At 42.1% G+C, this 21,457-nt stretch overlaps 1 protein-coding gene across 1 annotated transcript in view; it reads left to right on the forward strand.

Moving 5' to 3' along the window:
• Positions 1–1,906: 1,906 nt before the first annotated feature.
• Positions 1,907–21,457, forward strand: part of LOC138797762 (alcohol dehydrogenase 1-like) — a 49,553-nt gene continuing 30,002 nt past the window's right edge. Inside the window, exons 1-2 of the mRNA XM_069978367.1 lie at positions 1,907–1,921; positions 14,400–14,539. Of these exons, the coding sequence (XP_069834468.1) occupies positions 14,522–14,539 (18 nt within the window). The 5' untranslated portion in view covers positions 1,907–1,921; positions 14,400–14,521. The remainder of the gene's footprint in view (positions 1,922–14,399; positions 14,540–21,457) is intronic.

Below are 21,457 nucleotides of genomic sequence, written 5' to 3' on the forward strand. Positions count from 1 at the left end.
ATAAGAAGCATTTCAATGTCCCGGATTGGCCTAGCCAGTCTCCAACTCATTAGAGAATCTTTAACAGGAGCTGAAACTCAATGTTGCCCTGAAACCTAAAAGATCTGTATGGAGAAGTGGGACAAAATCCCCGCTGTTCTGTGTGCACTATTTAAAGCGGCACTATCAGCAGGTTCTGCCCAGAGAAGTACCTTATGGGTTGATTGTTGTGAATAACCTTCCTCTCCCCCCTATGCAAATCTGCTGCCTAAGAGCATTTGGGGCGAAACCCTCTGACTCTGAGCACCACCGTGTTCCGCCACCGTGTTCCGTCCCCTCCCATCCCGCCCACTATGCATATTCATATATGCATAGAGGGCTCTATGTACTGCTTCTGCACAGGGAAGATGTCTTGTTGGAGAGAGGCTGCTTCCCGCGCATGCGTGATTCATCTGGGCCGCCGCCAATCCTCCCGGAGGTCACTCAAGATGTAAGTCTTTGTTTATCAATGTGTCTGAATTGAAGCGATTGGTTTTTTTGCAAATTGTATGAATGAGAGTTGTAGTGTGTGCCTGTTGAAAGAGTGTGGATGATGGGAGTGTACATGGTGTGGATGATGAGAGTGTGCATGGTGTGGATGATGGGAGTGTGGATGGTGTGGATGATGAGAGTGTGTATATGGTGCGGATGATGGGAGTGAGCATTGTGTGATCCCATCATCCACACCATGTACACTCCCATCATCCACACCATGCACTCTCATTATCCACACCATGCACACTCCCATCATCCACACCATGCACACTCTCATCATCCACACCATGTACACTCCCATCATCCACACCATGCACTCTCATTATCCACACCATGCACAGACCCATCCTCTACACCATGCACACTCTCATCATCCACACCATGCACACGCTCATCATGCACACCATGCACACTCCCATCATCCACACCATGCACACTCTCATCATCCACACCATGTACACTCCCATCATCCACACCATGCACACTCTCATTATCCACACCATGTACAGATCCATCATCCACACCATGTACACTCTCATCATCTACACCATGCACACGCTCATCATCCACACCATGCACACTCCCATCATCCACACCATGCACACTCTCATCATCCACACCATGCACACTCCCATCATCTCTCAACAGGCACACACTACAACTCTCATTCATACAATTTGCAAAAAAACTAAAACAAAAAACAATCACTTCAATTCAGACACATTCACAGAAAAACATAGACTTATACTTACATGTTGAGTGACCTCCGGGAGGATTGGCGGCGGCCCGGAGGAATCGCGCATGCACGGGAAACAGACCATCTCCGATGAGGCATCTTCCCTGCACAGCCGCGGTACATAGAGCCCACTATGCATTCATGAATATGCATAGTGAGCTGGATGGGAGGTGGCGGACTGGGTGGGACGCGGTGGTGGGGGGCCGGAGGGTGACGCCCCAAATGCTCATAGGTAGGAGATTTGCATGAGGGCATTTAGGGAATTAATAAGAGAGAGGAATGTTATTCACAGTAATCATCCCACAAGGTACTTAGCTTCCGCGGCACATCAGCAGCTTCTCTGGGCAAAACCTGCTGATAGCGCCACTTTAATAATCAAACAATGTGATTTTCTGCATTTTCTTTTATAGATCAGCCGACTGTTGCAAACATTTATTATGAAAGTAGCCTGATAAGGATCCACAGACTTGACATGTGATAGTCTCTGTCACTGGTATTAAATTAACTGAAGCCAAAGAAAATTCTATCAAGTTTGTTCCTTGCCCTCTCTGTAAACAAGATACTCCTTGAAACATCTGGGAATGTATTTATTGCAGTAACCCTCTTAAGCAAAGAGCTTCGTCTTGAACCATGCAATAATCTTATGAATTTCCATGATTATATTCATTTATGGTAAGTGTTTAGTCTTACTTTATTATTTCGACTATAATTCACATATTCCTATATATATACTCACATATATTTATTATATAATCCTTGTTTAAACCTATATTTCATATGATGTGCATTTATTTACAGTTACTTATAATACCATAGGGTAAGAGGGAGGCCTGGATAACAAGAAAAATCTTTTTTAGGTATACCTGAAGACCTAGAAAGGACCTCGAATTGACTTGTTTAGTAAACCTGCCAGTAACACACATTAAGGTCTCATCCATAGGATTGTCTGTAGCACTAGGACCTCTCAGTATTTTTTCCGGAATTGATCACAGATCGATAAAACATGTGAACGAGGCCATTTACTCCTTAGGAGACACAGCCAGTTTTCATTTTTGCGCTTTCTTTTTAATTCCTCCTTGTGTATATAAAGCCATGGCACGTACATATTTCCACCTAGAGACCCAGATGAGCCCTTATTTTTTGCGCCACTAATTGTACTTTGCAATGGCAGATGTAATGTTTGCCTAAAATATGCTGTGAAACCAGAAAAAAATTATATGTGTGGTGAAATAGGAAAAAAAACAAGAATAAAAAAACACAATTTTTTTTGGGGGGGGGGGTTTACACCGTTCGCCCTAGGGTAAAACTGACTTGTTATACATGTTCCTCAAATTGTTACTATTACAACGATATGTAACTTGTATAACTTTTATTTTATTTGATGGCTTTTAAAAAGTTAAAACCTGTTAAAAATATATCGCTTGATCTCTTTTTATTACAATTTTTCTAGATTTGATGCAACCAAAAATGCACATTTTTTGCACTTTGAATTTTTTTATGCTTACGCCGCTTACCGTGCCAGATCGGGAATGTGATAATTTAATAGTTCAAATGATTACGCATGTGGCGATACCAAACATGTTTATTTATTCATTTATTTATTTTTATTTATAAAATTATTATTATTATTATTATTTATTTATAAAGCGCCCTTAGTTCCAGAGCGCTATACAATAGATAGGCAACAGGCAGGAACAATACAAGATCAGAAAACATTACATGAAGGCAAAAGACAGACTGGTACATGGGGGAAGAGGACCCTGCCCGTGAGGGCTCACAATCTATGGGGTATAGGGAGAGAAACAGGAGGTAAAGTGCAGCCATTCAAGTATGATGCAGAGTTATTGTAGGTTGTAGCCTTGTTTGAAGAGATGGGTTTTCAGGTTACTTTTGAAGGACTTGATGGTGGATGAGAGACGGATGTGTCGGGGTAGCGAGTTCCAGAGTATGGGGGAGGCTCGGGCAAAGTCTTGGAGGCGGTTGTGCGAGGTACGAACAAGGGGGGAGCGGAGACGGAGGTCACTGGAGGATCGAAGGTTGCGTGAGGGACGGTAGCGGGATATCAGGTCAGAGATGTAAGGAGGGGACAGGTTGTGGATTGCCTTGTATGTCATGGTCAACAATTTAAAGTCAATACGTTGGGCAATGGGGAGCCAGTGGAGGGATTGGCAGAGGGGAGAGGCTGAGGCAAAGCGAGGGGAAAGGTGGATTAGTCGGGCAGCAGAGTTAAGGATAGACTGGAGGGGATCAAGGGAGTTAGCTCGAAGGCCAGAGAGGAGGATGTTACAGTAGTCCAAGCGGGAGATAATGAGAGCATGGACCAGCAGTTTGGTGGATTCAGGGGTGAGGAAAGAGCGGATTCTGGAAATGTTTTTGAGGTGAAGGCGGCAGGAGGTGGTCAGGGCCTGAATATGTCGTTTAAAGGACAAGGCAGAGTCAAAGGTGACGCCAAGGCAGCGGACTTGGGGGACAGGGGACAGAGTACAGCCATTGATAGTGATTGACAGATTAGAAGGCGGGGTGGAGCGAGATGGGGGAAAGATGATAAGTTCTGTTTTGTCCATGTTGCGTTTTAGAAAGCGGGAGGAGAAGAAGGAGGATATGGCCGATAGACACTCTGGAATCCTGGATAGCAAAGAGGTGACATCCGGACCAGAGAGGTAGATCTGAGTGTCATCGGCATAAAGATGGTACCTGAAGCCATGGGATTCTATGATATGTCCCAGGCCAGAGGTGTAGATGGAGAAGAGAAGAGGCCCGAGTACAGAGCCTTGGGGAACACCAACAGTAAGGGGACGAGGAGAGGAGGTGGTGTGGGAGTGGGAGACACTAAAAGTGCGGTTGGAGAGGTAAGAGGAGATCCAGGGGAAAGGAGGGTGATTCAAACTTTTATTAGGGGAGGGGATTTGTATTAATAATTTTTTTTTTCTTACACACATACTAGAAGTCCTCCTGTGGTTAGGCTTATTCCCCCTGGGGTTAAGGTTATTCCACCTGGGGGACTTCTAGTATATACACTCTGATCTCTCATTGAGATCTATGCAGTACAGATATACTGCATAGATCAATGAGATCTGTGCTTTATTGCTTTTGGCTGCTGCAGCCAAAAGAAATAGAGTTCCGAGCCAGGATCAGTGCCATTACGGCGCAGGCCCCGGCTCCAAGCAGATGCGGGGATCTCCCCTCCACAATCGCGTCGCAGGGGAGGGTGGGTTTGATCCCCCCACTAGACCACCAGGGTAAGGGGACAGCAAGCTGCAGCTGTCAACTTTGGGATCGGACCGTGCCCGCTAATAGCCGCGGTCCCGGGCTGCATATGGCACCCGGGATTGTGGCGGTTCAGAGCGGGGTCGCCGCGCGACCCCCCCTCTGAACTCCCCCAGTGGCATCAGGACCTTCGGTAACGTCCTGGTGCAGCTAGGGGTTAAATGACTGGGTCCATAATTTGGGTCACAGAACTGCCGGTGTTTTACTACGTGGGAACATGGCCTAAGAAGAAAAGAAAAAAAATTACAACTTTTTTTTTATAGAGAGTTATATTTTTGAGTTACAAATGTTATGAGATGCTTGTAAAGCTGGCAATATTTTAGTTCCCACATAAGGCATCTGACATAAGATAAAATAGGTAAAAAAGCCAGTGACATGCCACAACTGGAACACAGGGAGGCAGGTACCACCATGATTGAAATTGGAGTTTTGCCATAAGCAGAGAATAGGCTCTTGAGTTTGAAGGTTAGTGGATCCCACAGTATTGGGCCTATATTTGGGAGTTCTAAGAGTTCCCAAAGGGAAGCCAAGGAAGCTCGGTGGAAACGTACTGCTTACCTTTTTATTTTGTAATGACATTTAAACCTAGGACTTTAATCACGGCGTCAGTGTGAACTGTGGAAAAGTAATACAGGATATTAATAGAAGTCATTCAAATGTTTACATAGTTTTGTAAGATGCACATCTGTTTTCGATATACAAAAAAAAAAGATACACTTATAGAGAAATAGAGGCAATGTGGCACTTGCTAAACTTTCCACGTTTTCTTTATTACACCATCTTTACAGTCAGTGATACAAAGTACAGATCTGCAACGAACGTTTGACGCTAGATTGGCTTTGAAAAAGCGCAATCTAGCGTGAAACGTTCGTTGCCGATCTGTACTTTGTATCACTGACTGTAAAGATGGTGTAATAAAGAAAACGTGGAAAGTTTAGCAAGTGCCACATTGCCTCTATTTCTCTATAAGTGTATTGGACATTGTTTGCTGAGAGGCGTAGAGCACGGCTATTACCACGCCAGTATCCAGAGAGACTCTATCAGCGGGGATCTCCTACACAGCGGTGAGTGGATAGTGCCGATACCCACTTCTATGAACTGTATACAAAAAAAAAGAAAGTATAGAAATGCGATGTGAGGTGTGCTAGATGATTTCCTATAGTTTTTCCATGGATTCCAAATTTTACAGGAAAGATCTCAGTTCCCAACTAACTAACTCCTCCAGCAATGGTTATTATTAGAGATGAGCAAACCTGGAGCATGCTCGAGTCGATCCGAACCCGAACTTTTGGCATTTGATTAGCGGTGGCTGCTGAAGTTGGATAAAGCCCTAAGGCTGGAAAACATGGATATAGTCATTGGCTGTATCCATGTTTTCCAGACAACCTTAGAGCTTTATCCAAGTTCAGCAGCCAGCACTAATCAAATGCCAATCGTTCGGGTTCGAATCGACTCGTACCCGAACCCGGTTCGCTCATCTCTAGTTATTATCAATTAGATTAGAGTTTGTAAAGTCAATCAGAGCCTGTGCCCTAGACTCGCAACACCTCTCCATCATTCCTCCTCACCCTCTTCATCATTAGGAACATCCCATGGCAGGATTTCTCCTATTCATCATTTGTGTGAACACTGCACATGAGCTGGATCATTAAGGCCCATCTGCAGTGTTCAGACAAGTGATGATTAGCAGAAATCCTGCCTAAGGCATTCCTAACGATGAAAAGGGTGAGGAGGAGGAGGAGGGACAGAGAGGCGATGAAGGCCTACGGCACAGACACTCTAGGTCATGTCAATTTGACACAGTACTGCAAGTTTAAAAGTTGTTTTTTAGGACAATAGCTGCATCACCTTTCAAACGGACCCCAGGACAGATCTTGGATTAACAATATTAATAACTATCCGACGGAACAATCGGTTTTGGGGGGGAAGATTGTGTGTACAGAGTCGCTTTGGCATTTGCTGGGATCAGTTGATTTGAAACAATTTTTTTCTAGTGAACAACCCCTTTAACATTCTTGTGTATCATTCTTGTGGCACATTTCTTGTACTAGAGATGACTGCAAGAATACTGTAATTGGGCCAAAAAGTACCAGGGGGCGCATATGAAACTCATATGAATTATTTTAGCTTCCCTGGTCTCTTTTTGCCTTTGTAATGTTTGGCTGGTCCAGACCCTTTCCTAGGAAGGATGTCAAATCTGCAACTGCAAACGAGTTGGTATGTCTCCAGGACCTCCGCCCTTCTACCGAGAAGGAAAGTACGAAGAAATGAACCATCTGTATGCTATACTTTTAGAGTGTAGCTGTTCTGTAAGATATTCCTACATTTTTTTTTCTCTTTGATAAAGTGATCTGAGCTAAGGATAGCTAGGGAATAGATTGTGCTTTCTTCAAAATGTCGTCTCCCAGCTCAGAATTCAGAAGGCAACATATGACATCCCTGAGGGGGAGGTCCTGTGGATTAGATTTCATTCGGGTCCCCTTAGAATTTGTATGAAGATTTGTTTCAGCTTAGGTTAGAAGGACTAATTTAGAAATGACTCTGGAAGTCTCTTTATTCTCAAGTTCCTTTGGCCACCTCTATTATCTTTGTCTTCCAACCAGTCAATAATTTTGGTAAGGTGGGATTAGCAGGATGAAAAATAAGTTGTGACTGGGTGGTTTCTAGTTGTTCTTCTCTGCCACCTACTTGCCTCGCTTCATATTTGAGGTCTTGCAGCACTTTAACCATTGGCTCAAGCGCGTTTATAATTAGTTTGTTCACAAATGTCTTAGAGACAAGTAGTTTAGAATTGATTTCTCTGTGTTATTAGTAGAGATCAGCGAACCGGCTGAGGTTTGGGTTCGTATGAACTTGAACTATCGGCTTCTGATTCCAGCTGTCTGCCCGCTCCGTGCAGCGGGTGAATACATCCTGAGGACCGCCTAGAAAACTGGAATACAGCCTATGGCTATGACTGTATCCCAGTTTTCCAGGCTGTCCTCAAGGTTGTATCCACCCTCTCCACGGAGGCTGCAGACAGCGGGAATCAGAAGCCGATAGTTCAGGTTCATACGAACCCGAACCTCAGCCGGTTCGCTCATGTCTAGTTATTAGCAGTGAGTGGCTTGATTTATTTCTTTGCAAATTTTAGGGGCAGCATCTTTATCAGTAGGTGTACTGATACTGAGGAAGTTGCATAGATCTATCTTGGTTCGTCTTTTAATAAACTCGTCAGCGCTGCCTCTCTTGTGAGTTGGCAAATTGTTCCTTGATCTAGGTGGCCCGAAGGTCTAGGTCCTTGATCTAGGTGACCATCATTCGTCTCCATAATCGCTGTCCACGATATTCTGGAGAGTTAATAAGAAATGTGTGCTAATTAACCCCTTATTGTCCCCTGACATACCTGGTACGTCATGACCCCACTCTGTATGGTGCCACTTCCAGCTGCTATTAGCAGCCAGGAACCACCATCATTGGCCAAAGCAGGCTGCTTGGCACTCTGGCTAATTGAGCATTTCAATGCATCCGTTCTTCTGCTTGGGCCATCGCAATGATGCTGATTCCGGCTCAGTGTTCCATTACTCTGGGCTCCAGCAGGCCAGAGCAATGGAGCAGAGGTCTTATGGATCTATGCAGAATATATGTACTGCATAAATCTCTGAGAGATAAATGTAGTTATAATAGAAGTCCTCCGGGGGGACTACTAGTTACTGTAAAATAAAAATGGCACCCTGCACAGCCAGCTCTCTGGCAGCTCCAACGGGGTCCCTGGGTACTGGGCTGGCTGGTTTTTAGGGGTGCGCCAATGGCGTCCTTAGCAGCTGGCCAGGTTAGGGGGAAGCATCGTCGTTTCCCTATGAGGTTGCCACTGCTGGGACCTCACCAACCCCGAACGGTTTGCATTAAGTGTTAGTGATTTTAATTAGGCTGACTGACGGCTGGTGCCTTCTGGTCCCATAAGTATCCTACACTTGGATTCAGGCCTTGCCTGCGATAGTGCCTAGTTTACTAATGTATCTTGACCTAGCATTTATTCCTGCATTGCTTTTACTGGTTATTTGACATCTGGCTCTTGACTATTTGATTGCCCTCCTGGATTCTGTATTGTACTGCGCTGCTCGAGTGTTATTGATCCGGACTTCTGATTTCGCTTTATTGTGTGTGTTTGTCTTGTTTTGTTCTGTGTTGCAGAAGTTGAGAACAGGGTTCGCTGTCCAGTTGTCCATTGCCTTTTAGGGCTTTTGAGGCAAGTAGGCAGGGACAGCGGGGCGGAGGCAAGCTTCAGGGCTTACCTGTCCTTGTGTCCTCCTGTTCCTGATTCCTAACAATGTTTTTTCATTAATAAAAAATCCCATCCCATAGTAAAAGTTAAAATCCCACCCCCCCTTTCCCATTTTATAAATATATATAAACTATTAAATGATCAAATTCCTTATCTCACATGTGTACTTGCTACTTCTCCTTTTAACAGAAACTAAAATTTTATGAGAAAAACTGATGTAATCTTGTAGGAAACATATTGCAGTTAATGCCACATAGTAACAACTGCTTATAGCAAGCAGACAAGAGCGGTTACAGGAGCGAAAACAAAGTTAATCAAATAAAGTTTATTTAAGAGATCATTGGGCCTGTAAGGGGAGGTGGAACTTTAGTAAATGAAGAGTGAGTATGAGTCACATTTTCCTCTGGAAAGGTTTATGGAAGGAAGTAGGACATGGCAACTGCTGGGAAAATTAGTCAGAATTCTGTGTTTACATTTTTTATTTTGTATGGTTTGACAAGACTTTGCTTATTTAAAGGCGTAATCCGGCAAACCTTTATTACAGAGAATGCCTATAAAGTGCTTTTCCCTGCCCTTACTACTGCATCAAGGCTTCACATTCTGGATAAAATGGTGATGTCACTTTCTGGATAACATGGTGATGTCACGACCCGACTCCCAGAGCTGTGCGGGCTGTGGCTGCTGGAGAGGATGATGGCAGAGGGATGCTCAGTGCCCTGTGTCCCTTAGTCTCCCCCTGCCATCATCCTATCCAGCAGCCACAGCCCGCACAGCTCTGGGAGTCGGGTCACCATGTTATCCAGGAAGTGACATCACCATTTTATCCAGGAAGTGACATCACCATGTTATCCAGGAAGGGACATCATCATGTTATCCAGGAAGGGACATCACCATGTTATCCAGGGAGTGAAGCCTTGATGCAGTAGTAAGTGCAGGGAAAAAAGCACTTTATAAGCATTTCCCGTAATAAGTGTATATTGGTAATTTGTGTAACTTTTCTCGAGAAATATAATAGTTTAATAAAAAAATTTGCTGGACTTCTCCTTTAATACAAATTCTTCTCCGCTAGTATATTCTTCTCAGCTGAAAGTATTATATGGATTTGCAAATTGCAAACTAAGCAAAGTTTTTATACCAGCAGTCAGTGGGTTAGGATTTTGCTGATGCTTCATGTTATTTAGATAGGTTTGTGGTTTCCAGCGTTCCAATGCACCAAATATAAAAAATTATTTATGTTACCAATAGTCCTTTTAAAACTGTTCTACTATTTTTATGTATACAGCTCCTACTGTAACTGACTATGTTACAGACTGAACAATCCCTGCGCATAAGTCTAAGGGAGAATAAAAACATAGACTGATGGTACCAACTGGAACCTCTCACCTGTCCAGATAAAAATGATTCAAGCTGGTTCAGTCTGTCAGGGCGCTCTTCCACTCTGTGGGTCCTGATGTTAGTCTGGATGGCAGAGTGTCCTCGTGGTGAGGTTGGTTGTTGCTGTTATTTCACCATTATATCTAGGCTGTAAAAATACAAAATATGCCAGCGATTTGTTACCTACAATTTTCCAAACACAAATGCCACACAACATATATAGTAGAAGTTCAGAATGGCACTGTGTGTGAAGTCTGGTGGTGCACGTGAAAAGGAATAAAGTCCCAGCAAACAATTCAATAAAAAATCCTGGCACTCACCGATAGCATAATCTTCAGTCTTTATTTGGCATCAATTATCATACAAGTGTGAACGTTCAGTAGATCGTGTTTTGGCAAAACCGCCTTTATATACACTGCCGTGGCCATAAAGAGTACATCTAACCATATGGCAGACTTAAAGGGGTTATCCAGCACTACAAAAACATGGCCACTTTCTTCCAGAGATATCATCACTCTTGTCTCCAGTTTGGGTGGAGTTTGCAGCTTAGTTCCATTGAAGTGAATGAAGCTTAGAGGGGTTATCCAGTGCTACAAAAACATGGCCACTTTTGTTCCACTCTTGTCTCCTGATTGGGTGGGGTTTGATTCTCAGTTTCACTAAAGAAAATGGAGCTTAATTGCAAACCACACCTGAACTGGAGAAAAGAGTGGGGCAAAAGTGGCCATGCTTTTGTAGTGCTGGATAACCCCTTTAAGTGCAGAACACATCTGAACTGGAGACCACATCTGGAGAACTGGAAAACACATCTAAACTGGAGTTATGTTGTCTCTGGAAGAAAGTGGCCATAGCTGATCCACGGCTCCCCGATGCGCGTTTCAACACCTGTCTTCATCAGGAGATGAGGGATAATGATTTTGGTCAGTACTTATAGTAAATACTAGGTATAGGTAGGTTTGACAGGTTTTGGTTTTTAAGTGTGACGTGGTCATTGTAGGTTGGATATGTCAGTGATTTGGTAGGTCTTTTATAGTGTTATAGCTCTCAATATGTTTTTCATAATTTGAAAAAAAAATAAATACATTTTATCCCAAAATGTGTAATAGATTGGAAGATTAGGAAATGATTTGGCCTGTATTCAGCATTGCTTCCTTTGGGATTGTTCTTCACTTTTTTACAGCTGTTTTTATATTTTCTGTATGTGAGTTATTATTCCAAAGAAATAGTAATTTATTTTTTGTTTCTATTGGATGTGACTGCATACAATACAGTATTATTCTGTGTCCTGTAAATTTTCTTTTCTGTATTTTTACTTTCAATATCAATAAAATATAATGGAAAATATTATTAGAATTTTCCATTTTCTTTTCCCCCTGTTGATTTCTCAAATTCTGCTCTTTCCCATCTCAAATTATGTGAATTTTTAGTACTTTAACCCTTTAAGGACGGGGCCCATTTTCGTTTTTACGTTTTCGGTTTTTCCTCCTTGTGTTTAAAAGGTAATAGCACTTGCATTTTTCCACCTAGAAACCCACATGACCCCTTATTTTTTGCGTCACTAATTGTACTTTGCAATTACAGGCTGAATTTTTGCATAAAGTACACTGCGAAACCAGAAAAAAATTCAAAGTGTGGTGAAATTGAAAAAAAAAAAAGCATTTCTTTTATTTGGGGGAAATGTGTTTTTACGCCATTCGCCCTGGGGTAAAACTGACTTGTTATGCATGTTCCTCAAGTTGTTACGATTAAAACGATATATAACATGTATAACTTATATTGTATCTGATGGCCTGTAAAAAATTCAAACGGTTGTTAACCAATATACGTTCCTTAAAATCGCTCCATTCCCAGGCTTATAGAGCTTTTATCCTTTGGTCTATGGGGCTGTGTCAGGTGTCATATTTTTGCGCCATGATGTGATCTTTCTATCGGTACCTTGATTGCCCATATACGTCTTTTTGATCGCTTTTTATTAAATTTTTTCTGGATTTGATGCGACCAAAAATGCGCAATTTTGCACTTTGGGATTTTTTTGCGCTGACGCCGTTTACCGTGCGAGATCAGGAATGTGATTAATTAATAGTTCGGGCGATTACGCACGCGGCGATAGCAAACATGTTTATTTATTTATTTATTTGTTTACTTTTATTTAAAACCTGGGAAAAGGGGGGTGATTCAGACTTTTATTAGGGGAGGGGGCTTTTTACTATAAACAACACTTTTTTTTTTTTTTTTTACACATATACTAGAAGCCCCCCTGGGGGACTTCTAGTATATACACTTGGATCTCTCATTGAGATCTCTGCAGCATAGATATGCTGCAGAGATCCATGAGATCGGCACTCGTTTGCTTTCGGCTGCTGCAGCCGAAAACGAACGAGTGCCAAGCCGAGGACGGCGCCATCTTGGACGCGTCCCCGGCCGGCATCAGTAACGGAGATCGCTCCTCCGGGACAAGGTCCTGGAGGAGCGATCTCCCCCACTAGACCCCAGGGAAACGTTGCCTCCGGTAATCGGAGGCAGCTGTCAACTTTGACAGCTGCCTCCGATTAGCTAATTAGCGGGCACGGCGATCAGACCGTGCCCGCTAATAGCAGCGGTCCCGGGCTACTCGCGGCACCCGGGATCGCGGCACGCGGCCCCGCTTTGAAGTGCAAGTGAGGACATATGACGTAGGGGTACGTCATATGTCCTTAAGAGGTTAAAGGAGAAGTCCGGCTAAATTTTTTGTTACAGTAATGTATTGTCCCCCAAAAGTTATACAAATCCCCAATATACACTTATTACGGGAAATGCTTATAAAGTGCTTTTTTTCCCTGCACTTACTACTGCATCAAGGCTTCACTTCCTGGATAACATGGTGATGTCACTTCCTGGATAACATGGTGACCCGACTCCCAGAGCTGTGCAGGCTGTGGCTGCTGAAGAGGATGATGGCAGGGGGACACTAAGGGACACAGGGCAATGGAGGGACACTGAGCATCCCTCTGCCATCATCCTCTCCAGCAGCCACAGCCCGCACAGCTCTGGGAGTTGGGTTGTGACATCACCATGTTATCCACGAAGTGACATCACCATTTTATCCAGGAAGTGACATCACCATGTTATCCACGAAGTGACATCACCATTTTATCCAGGAAGTGACATCACCATGTTATCCACGAAGAGACATCACCATTTTATCCAGGAAGTGACATCATCATGTTATCCAGGAAGTGACATCACCATGTCACCAGGAAGTGACATCACCATGTTATCCAGGAAGTGAAGCCTTGATGCAGTAGTAAGTGCAGGGAAAAAAGCACTTTATGTGTATTTCCCGTAATAAGTGTATATTGGGGATTTGTATAACTTTTGGGGGACAATACAATACTTTAATAAAAATTTTAGCCGGATTTCTCCTTTAATGGCTGTCTTAAGTGATGATCCATATAAAACTTAGATTTTGTAATAGCAGTGAGCAAGTCTGAGGGTTTTTTTTTGTGTTGTGGAGTGTATTTTTGATTATGAGAAATAATACTACTTTTGGTGCCTCCAAGTCTCAATGCATTTGGTTACTGAGAAATATTATAGCAAACTAGATAGTATACTAGGAAGTGATTAAAAAACAATAATTATGGAAATTACAAACAACCCACACAAGAGAAGTGAGAAAATTTACAATCTAGGGAAAAATAAAGGAGACACAAAGTAAAAAATCTTGTACTATAAAATAATCTTAGGATAATATACATAAAGGCGGATAAACAAGTCATCCAGCCCTAATCTGTGTATGCAAAAATGTGAAATGCATTACGGTTTAAGGGTTGTTAAATGAAGAGGTTAGGTAAGGTAAGGTAAGGAAAGAAGTAATTTAGAAGTTGCATTACTTAAACATGCTTAAAGTGTACCTGTCATCAAAAATAACTTTTGACATGTCATCAGGCAAATTGTTTTCTAATGACTTTTTAAATAATTTCCGGTAAATTGTATTCTACCAGCATAGACAACAATACTATGTTAATAAAAACAAAACAAAACAAAACAAAAAAAAAAAAAATTTTTTTTTTTTCAAGATACAATGTAACTACTTTATAAAAAAACAATATAAACACTGTTCACATTCATGGAGAATACCTCTAAATGTCTTATAAAAGGAATATATCAGTTCATATCTTGCTTTGGTTTATTTATATCCGATCACAGTTTCTACACAAATAGAGAAGTGCTCTGTAACTGATTCTGTACATATCGTTTTCCCGGTAGGAGGGAAGATTAGGCACCCAGCCATGTAGAAGCATAGGCAAAGGGGAGGTGGAACTTTCTTAAATGAAGAGCAAGTATGAGTCGCATTCACCTCTAGAAAGGTTTGTGGAAGGAAGTATAACATGGCTACTGCTGGGAAAGTAAGTAAGAGTTCTCATGTCTTTATATTTTCCTAGTTTGTAAGGTTTGACAAGACTGTTTGCTTACCTCTATATATTTGTATACTTTTTTTTTTTTTTTTAAAGATGATTTTTGATTATATTTCTGAATGCATTACATGTAAAAAAAAATTATTTAATGGAAATTGTTCTCTGATCATATTTCCAGTTGAAAGTATTATGTGGATTAGAACATTTAAGCAAAGTTTTCATACCTGTATTCAGTAGATTAGGATTTTGCTGATACTTCATATGTTTTGAAGTGAGATTTGTGGGATCATGATCTGGGATTCTTAAATTTAAGGGATTTGCAAGGGATTGGACCACTTTGCCAAAAGGTTACTTAGTTAAAGGGAAAACATTTTTTTATACATGACAGCTGCTCTCTGAAATAGTGTATTGTGGCTTCATCTCACAAAATGCATTTTTTTTTTATGTTCCAGTTCATCAAATATAAAATATACAATGGTGCCATCTGATAGCTGTGTATGTAGCAATATCAGACTCAGGTGCAGATATGTTAACTGTATATATGTGAAAATGCAGCTAGGTACATAGGGGGCACCCCCTATTCCCGCAGTGAAGAAGAATCACTGTATATATAATAGGGGACACCCAGGACTGATAACTATAATTATTAGTCAGACTGTCACAGGTGGATGTTCAGGCCGGCATTGACATGCTTTATATGATCATGAGCCGTACATGAGCATCCAACTAAGACAGTCTGACTTATAATTAGATTTTTCAGTGCTGGGTATCCCCTATTAGACATACTGTGATACAATATAAAATAACGTCGTCGATAGTCCAAAAAATATTTTCGGAATATTTTCCTATTTTACGTATACAGCTTCTATGCAGACCTATTGTATTTGACAATTTAGACCGCAAACAATCCCGTTGTCCAGTTTCATCCCATAGTCATGTACTTCACTTCTTCTGCTCCCTTCCCAACACTGTTTAAATGTGAAGAAGAAGAAGTGGCAGAGGGAGCCATTTCAACCCCTTCTAACATTAACATATGATCATAAGTTACATCACCCTCTATGACTGACTTATATGCCATACTGCCCCTGTACCCTTCATCATATAGTAAAAAAGTAACCCTCTGTCGCAGCATATATATATATATATATATATATATATATATATATATATATACATACAGTGGAGCCTTGGATTACGAGCATAATTCGTTCCAGGATCGTGCTTGTAATCCAAATCCACTCTTAAACCAAAGCAAATTTTCCCATAAGAAATCATAGAAGTGCAGACAATTGGTTCCACACCTCAAAAATAATGATGTATTATTCTGAATAACATGTACAACGGATGAAACAAACATTCAGAAACAGCAGCATATGTGATATTATAAGTTACTGTACAGTAATGGAGAGGATGGGAAACACAAGGGCGGACAGAGACTACAGGGAGCATGAAGGAATGAGCAGGGCAGATGTGGGCACAGTATAGCAGCACTCTCTGTCCGGGGAGAGAGGGGTAACAGCTATGGAGAGATTACCTCCACAGTCCTGTCCCCTGATGTAGGCCCCAGCCTGAAGTGGATCTGTTATGATTTGGAAGATGAAAGAGACTTCCTGGGTCAGAGTACAGGGCTGTAGACCCCGCTATGCAGACCATGCCCCTCCTCCACTCCCCTTCCACCCAGTACAGGGAGCTCTTAAACCAAAGCAATGCTCTTAAACCAAGTCACAATTTTGAAAAACTGTGAGCTCTTAAACCAAAACGCTCTTAAACCAAGTTACTCTTAAAGCAAAGTACCACTATATATATATATATATATATATATATATATATATATATATATATATATATATATATTATATTAAGTATTAAGGGGTTGTCATGGCTCCCTCCATCTCCTCTTCTTTCTTACATACTGTATGAACAGTGGGAGAGAGATAAAGCAAAGGGAGTGAAGTAACACACTGTCACAGGGAAAAAAAAGAGCCAAGCTCTTGCGATAACTACCAGAATCGGGGATAACTCCAGTCCCAGAAGATTATCCCCTTAGAGTGAACAGTCAATAGTTTTGTGTCTTTTAAGCCCCTAAATAGAAGGAAGGGGGTTCCTTGTATCAGCCCTTTAGCCTACTGATAAAACCACAAGGTACCGATGGGTTGTCATGGTAGCCAGGGCCTTACTAAGGGCCCCCAATCTGCTATCTTAACACGTCTTTTAGACCCTAATAGCAATACACAAGAGTTTTTAAGTTTATTATACAAGTTAAATATATGTAACCCTTCAAATTGCTTATATCAATGGCAAGAAGGAGGAGTATAGAGCAGGTTCATTGCCAGTGCTAACTATTATCTACAGCTGGCATCCATTGCTAATGGCCACTATCAGTGTGATCGGTCATTTAACCACTTAATTGACAGTTGTATTATTACAGTAGTGCCACACATCCTTGCAGGTATAGTGGTTTGATCAGCTCCCCGCAATAAGAGTGCAGGGGGCAATCCGTGACCTCCAATAGTTTTTTATCATTACTCCATGACTTCAATGACTGACCCGCCTACGGCAGACTGGATGGGCAGATCACAGATCAATACAAGTCAAAACAATACATTGCAAGAGCTGTGCATTGAATTGAATTGCATGATTTATTATTTGAATCACCCCTGTTTCCCATTTAAAATAAAAAAAGTAAACATAATAAAAATAAACATTATAGGGAAAATTTATCAAACATGGTGTAAAGTGAAAGTGGCTCAGTTGCCCCTAGCAACCAATCAGCTTCCACCTTTCATTCCTCACAGGCTCTTTGGAAAATGAAAGGTGGTAAGCATAAGTGCATAAGCATAAAAAGCATTTTTTGTAAATAAAAATGATACTGCTAAAAATAACATATCTGTAAGGAATGGGACTTTGCACTCCTCGGTCCGTGCTGGGAGACCAAGGAAGCGCTGAGCCTCTGGTTGTTTTTTGTTTGTTCTATCTGTCTGAATGCTGTCTTAGCTTCCCAGCCACATCCGCATTGCCTGTTACATTCTGGCAGTGCAGGGGTTAATCCTTCTGAAGGCCTGTCCAGCTGAGCTTGGTGCTGAGATCGGGGCTGATCCAATCAGCTGCCGGACCCAGTGCACGATCCCAGGTAAATAGCAACAGGCTCCTTATTTCCCTGCTGGCTATTGAGTGTTACTCTGCTAAGCGCTTCACCTCTCCTGGTTCTATTACTTCGGCTGCCTGACCCATTGCTTGATCTTCCTACCTGCTTTGTCTGCTGCCTGCCCTGTTTTGTCCGTCTCTGTTTTGTGTATCACCTGGTGTAGTACAGGGACCGTCACTGTGGTTGTCCGAGGTTGTTTAGGGCCATTGAGGCAAGTGGGTAGGGACAGAAGGTGGGTTCTAGTGGCTAGGGCTCACTGTCTTGTCCTGTCCCCTACCTCGGTCCGGCGTATTTGTGACAATATCACAGTACAATCAGGGCAAGCAATGTCCAATCATGCAACAATAAAATGTTATAGGGGTCAGATTACAGCAAGTTTACGCATATGAAGTTTTTCATGGAAACCTTTTTATTTTTTAAAAAGTAGTAAAATTAAACAAAAGCTATATAAATTGAGTATCATTGTAATTATACTGACCCACAGAATGCAGAAAACAGTTCTAACATAACCTTTATGGCATTAAAAACTCCACAAAATGTTTTACATTTAGTTTTTGTTTTTTGTTGTTGTTATTTTTCAATTTCACTCCACAAATATATATATATAGTCAAAGGATAATTCAGCAGCACTCCTTGATGACGCTGGTGCTAGCGGATCTTACCTTGACTAAAGGCTCAGGTAAATATGCAAATAATAATCCACAGCACTTGTAGATGCCAATAAAAAATGTGAATTTATTCAATGTGATCAAAAAGTGTATCAATCCAAACAAATAACACGGTGCAGCATACAAAAGATACCGGAGCAACGTTTCAGAGAACAGTCTTCGCCATTTTCAAGCACTTGAAATCAGGTGAGGTTTAAAAGGCATAGGACTTAGGCAAGTTATATATTTTATGGTATTGTTTGAGTGTTCTGATTTTAAACAATTTATAAACATCTTCTTTGAAGAAGGAAAACTTTTGTTTTGCCTTAAAGTAGAAGTTAAGCTTGTTAAGGGTTCCAAAGGGTCTGAGAAATCTCATACCCTTTTTCCATCCATAAGCATATACAGTATCTAATTCTGGGATCCAGCTTTTTGTCATTGTGAGGTTTATTGATTGTTGATGTTGGCAATAAAACATGTCATGGCCTGATATCAGGACCCTGGATTTAGATACAGCGTAATGATTTCCAGAGGTTTTGCATTTCTGTAATAGATTTTAATGGCAATTGTTTGCAAAAACAATGTAATGACCCTTCCTTTCTTGCTTGTATGCCAGTTATCACGTATTCGGAATACATGGCCTCAGCCAGGGGCTCTGTTATGTATATAAATAGCAGAGGCAACAATGGAAACTATGCCTCATTGCAGCAAATACTTACTAATATTACTCTGGCTCTAAAGGGGACATGTGTAATAGGACTTTATTGCATCTAAGTCTTCAGTGACAGCCTTAAAAAGGGAACTCCATCAATCCCATAACAATATAGATGCATATAGAAGCACTCATCAATCCCCCACTGATTGTTTGACATCTTTCCCACTTGCCTATGCTGCTCCAAGCCCAAAATTCAAATTACATCTCCCAACATGCATTGCACCCTAGAGCCAAATGACAAGTACCCGCCCCTGTCTTATAGTATCCACCCACTGGCTTGTTCTGCTTCTGCTTTGCACAATAAACACAGTATCTATCTATCTATCTATCTATCTATCTATCTATCTATCTATCTATCGATGTCAATCTTTCTTTCCGTCCATCTATCTATTCATCTACACCCGTGGTCTAGGTCCTCTAGCTGGCACCCACCCCCACCTCTAGCTTCGAAGCTGTGCTGCCTACTATCCTTGTGGCTATTCATCTACATAGATAGATATGGAACAACCGTGTCTCATATCCCTTATACTACTCAGAAGAGGCTGTTTTTACCCACCCTTAGCCAAGTGTTCACTCTGTGATGTCAGTGGTGGGCAGGGTTACAGATGAGGTATCACAGCTTACCTGGCAACACAAGAGACAGATTTATACTATAGGCAGGCCCTTATCTGCCATGAGGCGAGGTGAAGTGTTCGCCTCAGGCGGCAGATAACACAGCCTTTGAGGGGGGCGGCATCAGCGTCCTGTGTCCTTATCATTAAATTTCATGGTATGAATTGGCTCCAACTATCAACTCCTACCCCCATTATCCATTGCATTGTTTAAATTTCATGGTATGATATCTGGCTCTACTCTTCTCAGCATTGACTTTTATTGCACTCTTTTCTAAGCAGTGAACCCAAATTGTTTGTTTACAATCTTCTCTCTATCAGTTACCCCTGCCCTCTTCCATCTCTTCCCCACCCACCCCATGTTTCACACCTGGTAGTACTTCTCAGCTAGTTATCTAACTATATAGTGAACTGCTCTGGTCATTCCTGACCATGGTCATTGCTGATCACTCTAAGTGCTGATCAGTCAAAGTGTCTAGATGAATTAAGCCAGAATTGAACCAGAAGGGAACTGAAGGTAACTGCATTCCATATACTCCTCTGCTCTCCAAAAATGTTCACCTTTGCTATCACTTTTGCTTCCCTAATACTCAAACTCTGCTCCAAACCCCCAACTCCTATATCAAGCAATAGTATATTTATCTCTTCTTCCCTTCTACCTGCTGATCTAACCCCCCTTGCTGTCTTTTTCCCATACAATAAACCATTTCTTCCCATTCCCTCCAAACATCCTCCCTCCCTCTCTTACTCACACCTGCTATCTCTATCTCTGCTCCTGCTTACTGCTGGAGACATCTCTCCTAACCCTGGTCCTCCAACCTTTACTAACAGCTTCTCTTCATCGGCCACCTACAGAAACCCTTTTAACCTGATTAAGATTCCCTGCATGCCAGACCCCATCTCCATTAACTGTGCTCTATGGAATTCTAGATCTGTCTGCAACAAACTCACTGAAACCCATGACTTATTCCTCAATAAATCGCTCAACCTGCTGGCTCTCACAGAAACATGGCTACAAGAGTCAGACACAGCCTCACCTGCTGCTCTGACCCATGGAGGTCTTCAATTTTCCCATACTCCTAGACCTGATAACAGACATGGTGGAGGAGTGGGTGTACTTCTCTCTCAGGACTGCACCTACCAGGTCATTCCCCCTGAGCCCTCCCTCTCATTCTCCTCTTTTGAGATGCACACCATTAGACTCTTCCGGCCCTTTTCCCTGAGAGTCGCAGTCATATATCGCCCCCCTGGTTCACAACTACGCTTTCTTGACCATTTTTCTACCTGGCTTCATTACTTTCTATCTTCTGACATTCCCGCCCTCATCATGGGCGATTTTAATATCCCTATTGACAAACCACTTTCCCCATCGGCCTCTCAGTTTCTTTCCCTAACCTCCTCCCTTGGCCTCTCCCAGCATTCTGACTCTCCAACCCACAAGGGTGGGAATACCCTGGACCTTGTCTTCTCCAGACTTTGCCCAGTTTCTCGCCTTAATAACACTCCTACCGGTCTCTCGGACCACAATCTTCTCTCCTTTTCAATCACTAATACTCATTCTCCTCCTGACACCCCAACCTTGGTCATGTACAGAAACTTACGTGCCATCAACACCCAACAACTTACAGACTCTGTACAGTCATCACTGCCTCCTATCTCTTCGCTCTCCTGTCCCAATCTGGCTGCCAAGTGCTATCACGACACCCTCAAAACAACCCTTGACAAAATGGCACCCCTCACACCTCAATCAGCAAAACGCAGATGACCACAACCTTGGCACACACCTTCAAC

The sequence above is a fragment of the Dendropsophus ebraccatus genome, chromosome 7 (assembly GCF_027789765.1).
Source record: "Dendropsophus ebraccatus isolate aDenEbr1 chromosome 7, aDenEbr1.pat, whole genome shotgun sequence".
Lineage (NCBI taxonomy): Eukaryota > Metazoa > Chordata > Amphibia > Anura > Hylidae > Dendropsophus > Dendropsophus ebraccatus.